At 35.0% G+C, this 12,404-nt stretch overlaps 2 protein-coding genes across 3 annotated transcripts in view; one reads left to right on the top strand and one right to left on the bottom strand.

Moving 5' to 3' along the window:
• Window positions 1–9,282, top strand: part of LOC115234942 (breast cancer type 1 susceptibility protein homolog) — a 10,589-nt gene extending 1,307 nt beyond the window's left edge. Inside the window, exons 2-10 of one of the 2 annotated variants that reach the window (XM_029806366.1) lie at window positions 192–406; window positions 1,155–2,402; window positions 2,881–4,169; window positions 4,260–4,360; window positions 4,816–5,971; window positions 6,721–6,779; window positions 7,277–7,913; window positions 8,202–8,316; window positions 8,864–9,282. In XM_029806366.1, the coding sequence (XP_029662226.1) occupies window positions 192–406; window positions 1,155–2,402; window positions 2,881–4,169; window positions 4,260–4,360; window positions 4,816–5,971; window positions 6,721–6,779; window positions 7,277–7,913; window positions 8,202–8,316; window positions 8,864–9,048 (5,005 nt within the window). In that variant the 3' untranslated portion in view covers window positions 9,049–9,282. Of the gene's footprint in view, window positions 1–191; window positions 407–1,154; window positions 2,419–2,880; window positions 4,361–4,815; window positions 5,972–6,720; window positions 6,780–7,276; window positions 7,914–8,201; window positions 8,317–8,863 lie in introns of both variants that reach the window. The other variant, XM_029806365.1, reaches the window with a different exon arrangement.
• LOC115234944 (uncharacterized PE-PGRS family protein PE_PGRS46-like) overlaps window positions 1–12,404 on the bottom strand; it is a 50,040-nt gene that overhangs the window by 12,644 nt on the left and 24,992 nt on the right. The gene's annotated exons all lie outside the window — the stretch shown is intronic.

Here is a 12,404-nt window from a genome sequence, read left to right as displayed (position 1 = left end):
TATTTTTATATAGTTTAAATATCTATTTAATTATATTTCATATATACATATGTATGCATACATATATATACACACCCATATATACATATAATACATACATATATATAATCAAAGTAATAATTCTTTACATGAACAGAACTTGGATTAATTTCAGAATTTATAAATAATATCACAATTTCATATTATTTTAGTTTACAGTTTATGACAGAACCTACAAAGACACGATGCGGCCATTCATTTTGTAAGTTGTGCATAGGGAAAGTGTTGCGGAAGAAAGCTGCATCTTGTCCACTGTGCAAAAAAAACCTTAACAGACGCAATGTTTCAAAAGATGATCACTTAGAAGCCTGTATTACAAAGTTTACAAATCTTGTCACTGCCATCCAACTTGATTGCAATATAGACAGTGAGTATATTGCAGAAATTTACATTTTTTTGGTCAATTTTCAATTCATGTCCAAATCAATGCGATATAAATAAATATTTTCATTTAGATTACTGTTAATTAATCTTACTCAAAGTATAATGTAAAGGAACGTAAAGATAAATACAGCTAGGAAATGGCTCTTGCGTTTCACTAGAATGTTATTGAGATTCATTGCTGCATGCTTTTGTTAATGATCACAATTTTTGCGCTAGCTATTGACACATGAGAAATTTGCTATTGTTTTATTTAGTTATGAACGAAAGTTAAAAACACAGAAAACACAATAAATGTACTGCCATAAAAATAAATTAAGCAAGGTCAGCACAATGTTCTTTATGGTGCGCAGAGGAGGCTTGAAAAATTTAATTCTCGATACTCTAAGGTGTCTCGATCCACGCACACACTGTACATTTAGAAAAAACTCAATGTTTTATAATGCCTTGGAGTTTGAGTATCACGTATCTTTCCGACATCATTCAACTCCTCGCGGAGAATATTTTTACGTCTTTATTAAAAAAGAAAAAAAGGATAAAAAATGTAGAGATCACCGCGGAATATCGATCGTAATACAATCCAGCTATAATTGTTTAAGAATAATAAAAATGATTGGGCGCTAAAATTGATCCATTTTTTTATAATGTTAAATATAAGATTATATTTATTTAGCAAGATCAGCAAACAATATGGGACGCTTTTCTGATCTGCGCTTCGATAATATCTGTTTCAGTATTGTCGCACTCGAAACCGCGCGATACAAAAGAAAGTAATATATCAAAACCTGATCATTTCTTTCCCGCCAATGAGAATGACAACGCGATTTTCAGCAGGCCTGATATCAAAGTTCGCACGTGGTTGTACCATCTCCCCGATGGGGAGAGTTCTATAGAAAGCAACGCCAATTTAATATCCGATAACGATAATAAATTCAATGTAACAGACGAAATACATGACAATAAGTATAACAAGAGCAACAGAACAAGTCGCTATAGAAAACAGATTAATCATAGAGACTATGTCGATGAGGATACAAATACGTCCCGGATAAGCAAAGACACAGAAGCGAAGCAATTCGACAAAGTAATAAAGACCGATTCCGCTGCAACGGAAGAATTGAAATATAAAGCTATTCATGCTAGAATACGCACAAAAAATTCTAAGGAAGATGCGTCAAAATCTAACGTCGAGAAGACAAATAATCGAAACAATTCATCATCGACAACAGCGAGCGATCAAACGCATCAGATCGTGGTGATCAATGACTCGAACTCGAGCGCAACGAGCGCATCTGCCGCGCAATCTTCTTCCGCGGACTGGACTCGCATAATCAAATTCGGGAAAGAGACGAAACGCGGTAAAAAAAGAAAGATGAAGAAGCTGAATGTAAGTACTGAGAAGAATAAAGACTCACTTCGAATAATTGAAAATATTGCGTTATCGCCGAGTAAAAAATACGATCTGGCTAGAATTGCGACGGATCATAACATGAGCAGAAAAGAAGAGAACAGTCAGAAACAAGACGCGATCGATAAGAATCTGGATTCATCGAATGCAGAAGTGATGCCGTTAGAAGCATCGAGTGAAGCGCATATTCACAATTGGAAAGAATCTACAAAGGACACAGCCAATAGCTCGGCATTATCACCAATTAATCATCCTTCGATAAAAACGTTGCATGTAACGCTGGAGGCAGAAAATAAACAAATATCTATCATAAATCTGACCAACAGTCAAGTGAATGAAATTATCGGCTCCGAAAACATCAGTAAGAATTCTCGAGTTTCTCAAAATCGATATCGTGAAGAAAATGTAGAGATTGCCACAGAACATTGTAACTCGTTACTGTCGTCACCGAAAAGATTAACTGTATTAACGCCCGAGAAGTTCAACGAATCTTTACGCGAACATGAAATAATGCGCGACATCGCACAAACTCCTGCCAGAAACTTTGGAAATTCGTCGCCAGCCGAAAATCGAACTCCCGAACCTGAAAGGAATAACAGTACTCAAAGGACATTGGGAGAAGTTGCTTTTTCTCAATCCCCGCAAACTCCAATATCAAAGGCTAGATTATCCTTGAAAAGAAAACCAGGAATTGGCGATAACAAGAAAACTAACTCGCCACTATTAAATCAAGTTCCATTGATTGACAAATTGTCGAGTATCGAAAAAGACATATATAATCGTAAAAACATCGATTCGCCGGTATCGAAAAATGGAAAATTATTTGATCGACTGACAGCTATAAGACGCGACTTGAATTTGGAGATAATTGGTGAAGATCAACTACAGACTAATCGGGATACGATACTTGGCGGTGCGCTTCTAAAAAGGATAACGGATGAAAATGTTTCTAGAATTATTTGTCAAGATGAAAAACTCGTCAGTCATCCTACAACATCAAAAAAATCGGAAAATATTAAGAATCAAGGATGTCTCGTAAAATTTTAATCGAACTCCCGAACCTGAAAGGAATAACAGTACTCAAAGGACATTGGGAGAAGTTGCTTTTTCTCAATCCCCGCAAACTCCAATATCAAAGGCTAGATTATCCTTGAAAAGAAAACCAGGAATTGGCGATAACAAGAAAACTAACTCGCCACTATTAAATCAAGTTCCATTGATTGACAAATTGTCGAGTATCGAAAAAGACATATATAATCGTAAAAACATCGATTCGCCGGTATCGAAAAATGGAAAATTATTTGATCGACTGACAGCTATAAGACGCGACTTGAATTTGGAGATAATTGGTGAAGATCAACTACAGACTAATCGGGATACGATACTTGGCGGTGCGCTTCTAAAAAGGATAACGGATGAAAATGTTTCTAGAATTATTTGTCAAGATGAAAAACTCGTCAGTCATCCTACAACATCAAAAAAATCGGAAAATATTAAGAATCAAGGATGTCTCGTAAAATTTCTTCAAATAGGCACAATGATTAGGCGACGTAACGTGAAATACTTTTATTCAAGCGCGATTAAACGCGAACAATCGATACCAGCGCAAGTGCAAATCACACCAGTGTATAATATGCAGCAATCGCTCAGCAAATTCGGGATGGAGCAATATATTACGAATATGTCATACAACTTGGCGAGATCCTCTGATCGATCAAACGAGCCGCAAGATATGATGGACATCACTGCGATAGAGAATATTCGTTCCGTAACTCGAGATGTTTCGAAAGATATCGAACTTTCCACGGAATCCCCTAAAGTTTCAGCGACTTCGATGCCAAAGAAAGATATCGATCATCATTTAAATCGAAAGAAGACTGCGACGATCGAGGAAAATGCGCAATCTCTTCATAAGACGCCTCGTGCAAACAGCTCCGCGATTCAGAAAAGCTCGCGTGTTCATTCAGAAACGTTGGATTCCATTAAGCTGCTGTCACCGGACAAAGATTCGCAGCTGAAGTTTCTGACGATAGACTCCCCAATGAGCGATCACGGAAAATCTAAACGCGCGAATTCGTCGTGGCAGCAATCCGAACTCGAGAAGCTCGTTCATACCAAAGAAAATAACTTTTCTAAGATGAAAAATTCGCACTTCGCAGCGTCTACGAGTAAAGCGCAAGAGCCTTCCATCGAAAACTCCAATAAGAAGAGGAAAAGAATGAGAGATACTAGTGACAAAGAGCTGTTCGACGACGATAGAAACGACAATTCTAGCGACTCAGCCAGTGACAGTGGTCGACGCAGGATAAAACTTGGCAGATATAGCAGATCATCCAAAAACGTAGGATCGGGTTTAGATACGAGTAAAAAATACCATTCGAGTTCCCCGGACGATCAAAACGTAATCGAAATAATCTCTTCGAATTCTAAGAAACAGGATACATGTACGAGAAAATTCAGGAGGATACTATCAATATCTAGCTCAGACACGGAATCGGAATCAACGGAGCATGTTACGAGAAATTGCAAAAGGTACTAGAAATGAAATTATATAATAATTTTATATGAGCCAATATATATCATCGAACATTTATGTTCTGTTCTAATCTTTCATGCTGTTAATAATTTTATTTTTTAATTTGTATTTTTGTCTTAAGCATGTTTTCATCTATATAATCATAAATATCGTATTATAATTCTTATATGTTATAACTTTCATCTGCATCTCTATCTGTATGCATATAGTTAACGAATATTATTTTTCCGAAATTAAATGTTTTTTTTAATATCTTTTTCTACTGCATACTAAACTACTTCGAGTGATTACTACTACGCGCTACCATTACTGCAAAACAATGTAATGCGACAAAGCAAAAAATAGTACTGCACATTTAATCTCGGAAAAGAATTCTTGTATATAATTGTGTGTGAGACAATATATATATAATATATTTCTCTTATTTACATCGTGGTTCTTCTCTTTAAAGACCCAGGGTCGACGATCAATCTGATCAACGGAACGCATCGATTACGGACGCGCCTAAGCAAAAATGTTTGTCAATAAGATTACCGTCTGAAAAAAAATTGATGAGTCATCGACCGGCGAATCAAAAAAGCTTGACAATGCGAGAATCGGATATGTTTGAAAGCAGTAGTATATTCAATTCGGAAAATGTAGATTATATACTACAACAATCAACAGGGTACAACGAAAGCAAAATATCGGAAGAAATCGCAGAAGCCTCTAATGACGATATTATAAATAAAGTACTGCAGATCGATCGATTACAGAGCAATACCGATGCGTGTCGACCGTTGGATTCTACCCTGTGGAACAATGGGATGAGTCAGAGAGAAAAAAACAGCAAAGAGTATTTGCTGCAGGATAATTTTGACGAGATCATCGCCAACGTCGAGCTGCCACAAAGCAGCGAGGATACGATACCTTGTACTAACCAAGCGATCAGCCGCAATCTCAAATCTTGCCCGTTGGCGAAACAGAGGATATCGAACTGTCTCGCGATGACAGATGAACCATATGGCGCCGCGCAGGAGACACCAACGTTAAGTGCGTTGTCTACCCATGATATTTTCGAACACTGCCCTTCCAAAAACATTAGAAGTACCGCGACTCCTGTTACTTCAGAAAATTTTGGCAAAGAAAATATTGTATCTCACGGCCAAAAGAAACATGACTGTACCGTTGATCGAAGAGAAAAGAGAAATGTAACGGCAAATGCCGATACAATTGAAGAAAATCCTTGTAGAAGGATTACGTCAAAGCATAATGTGTCGCAGGAGAGAGAAAAGTTCTTCGAAGAATCTTCCTCTCTCGCGCAACATATTAATGTTTCGATACAATCGACGAATCGATCTCACGTCGATGATGGCACAATGCAAAGACCAATAGTCGCTGGCGACGAGTTAAATTTGACAACGGACAATTTGTTCGATTCGCTCATGAACGTTACGCAGCATCAAGATCAAATGCAAAAATTTGAAGAAGAACTACTTGGTATCCCGGCTAATCAGAATCAAAGGAAAACGACGAAGATTGCTTTGCAGAAGGATTCGACCCAGGAGGAGCAGCACACTCCCGAAAAGCGGAAAAAAGATACTCAAGATAAGAAGGCTACGGTAGAGGTCAGTGTACACATATTTATGCAATCTTGTTCATCCATTTTTTTAATTAAATAGCATATTAATGCACGTTTCTTTTTATGCTCTTTTGTTATTCCAAGAAATATATTTTTATTAGATATCGAAATTTTTTATAGAGGAAAATAACTATAAAATTTATAGTTATAACGAATTGAATTCATATTTGCAAGTATACAATTCGTCTAATATCTCTCTTCATGTTACAAAATCATAATCACAAATAATTACTGCGGATTTGATAAGACACGCCGCGAATAAATTTCCCTATATTTTCAGGAAACTTTATTTTGTCGAAATAATTATAATTCGTGTACGATTAATCATTATCCGTAATATTACTAATGCACTATTAATACTAATATACATCATTTTTAAACACTTAATTTTCCTTTTCTTTTTGTATCACAATAATTTCATAATTCTTTTTATGATCTAGTATTTTACGTATGTTTATATGTACATGTTTTGTATCTCAGTTATGCACATAGTACATTACATAGAAATAGTAGAGAAAACGTGTGTGTTATGAAATATTAACTGTTTTACACATATATTTTTTTTATCTCCCCTTTTACGAGCTTGCACTACAAAGCGCACTATTTTTGATCTTTTTCAATATTTAGTATTTGGTTTGTTTTCGTTGTTTATTTATAATAGAATTATGGATACATATTTGTAATTGCGGCATCAAAGCTATTCGGTTAATATAACAAGAGCATTTTTAAACGTAGATACTCTCTGCTGACGAAGACGATGTTGTCGAGAAAACTCCCGAGAGGAAGATGAAGAAGTAAGTATTTTAAGTTCTTCTCATATCGTACGCTCTTTGTGCTCATGTCTACGCTTTTTGCTAATTGCAATATGTCTGTATATAAATATATATTATTGCACGATTCACACTGATATGATCAGAACTGCTCTTCTTTTATTTTGTAGCTTAGAATATAATATTGCAAAATATCAATGAAAATGTGATACATATGCAATTAAAAATAGAAGATAGAAATAAAAAGAGATATAAAATATGTAGTAATATACGAAGATTGAAAAACTATTAATTATATATAAAGAATGTGTTACATATGCATGTATATATGATTTAAACAATAATCAATCAATATTCAATATAAGGGAGACTTTTGCAGATAACATACTAAAATATATATAATTAAATAAAATACACATATCTAACGATATATATTCTCTTTAGAAAATCGGAAAGGGCAGTTCTGAATGATTGATTTTTAACTTGTTAATTTAGCAAAGTACATTGTTATAATGTTACAGCAGTGGAAATAACATCAAACCACTCGAGTTGAGAAAAAATATATCATATTTATCGCCGATTTCGAAACCACACATATCACCCGCCGAGCAGATACCGAGCATATCGAAGAAAAAAACTGCTTTGAAGAGTGGCGCGAGTACGCCTGTGAAACTGTTGGAAATATATCCGCTTTATCAAAGTACACCACAAAGTTCCACGACGAATAAACTGAAGAACATCCGCCAGCAATCTGATAAGCCACAACTGTGTTTCATATGTAGCGGCTTGATGGCGACTCAATTAGCAACTGTGAAAAAGTTCGCGACGAAACATAATCTAGATTATGTGAATCAGTTCGAGTCCAGCGTAACGCACGTTATCGTGAACACCACAGGCGAGAAGAATGCAGCGAAAAGCACGTTGAAATTTCTTCAGGGCATCGCTCATCGAAAATGGATAGTCAGCTACAGATGGATTGAGGATTGTATCGAACAAGAAAAACTGCTGGACGAAACCCCTTACGAAGCCACGACGTTCACCGACGGTATTATCGATGACGGTCCTCAAAGATCGAGGCTACGCAAGAAGGATCTTTTCGAAGATTTTACATTTTGGTGCGTCGGACCGTACTTGAATGTTTCGCTGAATCAGTATCAGGTCAGTCTTTGGCTTTATCTAATTTCCGCAATGAAAAACGTAAGTCATGTCGCAAATCTTTCATCTCTTATTAGACTTTTCTTGGAAAATTATTTTTCTTGTCATGAACCTTATTAATCTCTGTCAAAAACGTGATAAGACTTCTTCAGTAATTAAAACCAATTCGTTGTACGTGTCGCTGGACCGGAAAGATTTTTATTTACGATTCCTGCGCGTTCAGTCGCCACCGTATCATTTGAAGTTGGACTCTGGCCAAACCCATGGTTTAAAAATACCTTTGGTTTTCAGAACTTGTTACTCGCCACTGGAGCCACAGTAGTAGATTCCCTCGAAGCTTTGGCTGAAAAGGAAGGCATGAAAGGCATTGTGATCCAAGACAGTGTTCATGTTGATAAGGAAATCGGTAAGTAATTGTTGTAGATAAATACGACGTGTGTATATACGGTAATGAATTCTTGAAGATAATTTAGAAAGTTCAATAATATATATACACGATATGTCTGTGTTGATATAAATAAATAAATATATAGGACATTTCCCATTATACAGACAATTAAATTGATTATACCTGGTTTAACGGTAATACGCGATAAGATTCATGACTTGTCTTTACCGTCCGATTATAACGTGCAACGCGCATATAAAAACGCTCACATTTGTCAGATTCTCTCTTGAAAAAAAAAAAGAGAAAGAGAAAAAGAAAGAGAGAAGAAGAGATAGCGAATTAAGTAAACAAAATAAAAATAAAGACAGATGCACATGCAAAAGAAAGCAGTCTTATTATCGTCTGCTATTATTGTATATATATATATATATATATATATATATATATATATATATATTTATTTATTTATTTATTTATTTATATATATGCCTTTCATGTCTATTTCGAAAATAATACGAAAATAATAAATAAATAAAATATATTTGCGTTTTAATTTTTGTGATAGAACATTGGTATCGGACTGCCAAAGCAGCACCGATTTCTGACGGTTGGATAGTGGATTGCATCGGCAATTATAAATTGTTTAACCTGGCGCCTTATGTCCACCATCTATCACTGCAAGACTTGTGTGCTATTGGCTTCCCACAAGAACTCATAGGAGATGAGGAGTACAGTGACGATGAGGAATAATACGAAATAGGTAATCACACAGATTGACGATTAATAAATAATTAATCGTTCATTCGATTTATTATTATTTGTGTTAATCTTTCCTACCATTTATTATGTTAACGAAACAAGTACAACAGTATTTGTACCTTTAAGAAATATGTATATATATATAAATTTAATTCTCATTCTCTTCGATATCTATCAATATAGTATTATTAGATTATATGTTATATGCAGATTATATATTTTCATTTTTCTATATGGTATGCACAGATGTTACTAAAAATTTTTTGTAATTTAATTGTTTTTCTAATGAAGAGAGATTTTTCGTTCTTTTTTCTTTTTCCTTTTCTAAAGCTCGTTCTTCTCCTTATTTCAGTTCAATTTCCGCACATCGTTTGAAATCACACCTTTATCTTATTTGCTGTCCCGTCCCGAGTTTCCTGTCTGGGTGAGTACTCTCTTCCATCTAGAAATCCATCTTACATAGTTTCCCAATTTATCCTTGAGAGTATCCCAAGACTGCTATAAATGCTATCGCAAAAGGCGTTTCGAAACATATCTATATTTTGCGCGCATCTCAATAAAAAAAACATGAAGTTTATTCCTACAAACAATGATGCGAAGCACAAGTATTTTCGCCATATCGCGCTATTGTCGCCTGTCATCGCCGAAATCGTAAGCTCGTCCGTCTCGGGGACGAACTTCGAGAGTATATTCACGTATATTCACTCAACACATGCACACATATTGATTTACCCAGGACCACCTGTAGCCAATTCTCATTCGTTCGCGCACCATATAGCAGTTATGAATCCCGTCTAATTGCGTAAGGTAAGAACACTATACATTCTATATATTCCCGGCATTGATTATTAATGTCGCGGATACTTGAAGCGAAAGTCGAAATTGATTCGCGATTTTAAAAACACAAACGCGTTACGAAATATTATATATTACGTAAATACAAATATCTTTTCTCACACATACCATATCTTATAATTTTTGATGGAACATAATATTTTTCATTCAATGTGTTATATCGCGTGCGTCAATAATAGACAGCTTATGCATAAAAGAAGTGAAATTCATATTAACAATGACACTCGCATTGCAAGGAAATGCTTTGTACGAACCGCAGTGAATTTTGATTGAAGCAAGTTACTCGGGATTTACCCGTCTCCTTTTGCAATATAGAGAGATTCGATTATGCCTTCTCCCTTTCCTCTACCATGACCACGTAACTCAGCGAGATTGTTGAAGTCCACCATTGTACACAGTCTACTATACCCGTGTTTACGAATCACTCTCAATAGCACGGAGCATTGGTGGACTCCTCCATTGTGTTTTCACGCGACGGTACACGCTTGTGTGCGCGTGTATTACATCCATTTGTGTCGTCTGCAGGAGAGGTAAAAGGACAATACCTACCATTGTCATCTTTGAATGGTTCTTTCGTTAAATTAAAATCATGACACACATACGTATTAATAAAAAAATATAATATTAATTGCATCTGCAGCTTGCTTAGACTTTTCAGCAAAATATAAAAAACATTCAATTCTACTACATCAAGGTTTTATATCGTTTAATTATACGATATATATAACACACCTCTCTACTACCTATAATGGAAACTAAATTTCGATTATTATGGGCATCGATAAACAACGAATAATTCAGTCTGTTCACCTATACTTATACTAGGTAAACCTGATGCTGTAATCAAACGCGCGTGTTACGGTATGATTACACTGGAGCCATCAATAATTATGGCCGGCTTCGTAGATCGTAATAACACTCATCAAGCATGCCCATTCTACTTCGCGCATTACTAGGTCTTCGTTATAACATATCTCATATAATAGTAATGTTTGTGCGTGCACGGCATTTCATTGCGCGGCATGTTATGTCAAGTGTAGGCAATGAATCCCGCTTGATCACTTGGAAACGTAACAAAGTTATCTCTGCAATTTATTGAAGCATTCGTTTGATGGACGTGTCATGTTAATTGTGTCTGCGTTCATCTAGGTGCATTTAATACAAATTTTATGCCCGTTCATTTATAATATTCATTCCCGAACAGCATTCAAATATGGCAGGAAGCTCGTTCAAAAACTTGATATTACGGAAAGATTTCCATATATAATTTTTTAGTTTAATTTTTATATTATGTATATATAAAGATTTTAATAGTAGATATATAAAAATCATCTTTTTATTTTATTATAATATAAAAAAAAGAGAACAGAGAGAGCGAGAGACAGATGGCGGTCGTGAAACCACACGATTAAACGCAATATAATTATTAAAACGGGTTTAATGCATGTCCATATCGGTGAATAATAGTGAGCCATCAACGTTTCATTGACCTATGTTCTATGTCGGATGCGCTTCAAAGTAACACTTTATTTGCGCTCCTTAATCGCTAAATTGTCCGTAAAAATTACAATTTAAGAAAAGTACGGCAATAACTTCTCATTTCTTCAATGAATTACGGCGTGGAGATCACCGTTTCTCGAAGAGCAGCTTCTCTTTTCTAGTCAAGAGATTACAATCGTAAAATGAAAGTCCTCTTTCATTCTTATCCGATGCTCTCCATTTCTTTTATTTCGCAATAAGAAATACATAAAAGAAGAACGAAATATACGGAGTATTCAGCAATCATATTTCACGAAGCAATGTGTCATAGAATCGTAAAAATGAAAATAGAAACGAGATTGTTGTTATTTAGAGTCTTCCCTTCTATTTTTTCCCAGTTGCAAACTAACCGTATCGATATTTTGAGCTTTTATCTATGATTCACTCATAGTATACATAAAAGATATGTTATTGAATCGAGTCTCGACTGAATTAAATTAGCGTTTGTAAATTTTTTTGCAATTTTATAAACCGGTGTTGATTAAATTCGAGATATTGGAATATTTGAATTTTTCTTTTTTCTTTTTTCTTTTTTCTTTTTTTTTTTTAAGCGACAATACGGCCGGGGCGGAATCAAAATTGTTATTACGACGGAGGTTTACGATTCCGCCGGGTTGAAAACCATTCTGGGATTATGCGATGGAAGGGCGAGATATATGAGTTTATACAGGGTATTCCTCCCCCAAGAGCTCGGCTATCCCCTTTTCAATGATGAATTCTTCGAATTAAAAAATATATGAGTCTTAAAGAACGGACACAAGCTATATTTCATAATAAATATTTGATCTCCGAAAAAAATATTTGTATCAAATAAATACTTAATTTTCTTAAATTAATTTTTTTAAATTAATCATCAAATTATTTTGATTTGTTGCAATAATTACATATATCTTTAATTAGAAGAATTTTACAGAGGTTTGCAATTATATATTTTATATTTATTTATTTTATAT

Source organism: Formica exsecta, unplaced genomic scaffold, assembly GCF_003651465.1.
Source record: "Formica exsecta isolate Colony F162 unplaced genomic scaffold, ASM365146v1 scaffold21, whole genome shotgun sequence".
Classification (NCBI taxonomy): Eukaryota; Metazoa; Arthropoda; class Insecta; order Hymenoptera; family Formicidae; genus Formica; species Formica exsecta.
This window is presented reverse-complemented; position numbering and strand designations above follow the sequence as displayed.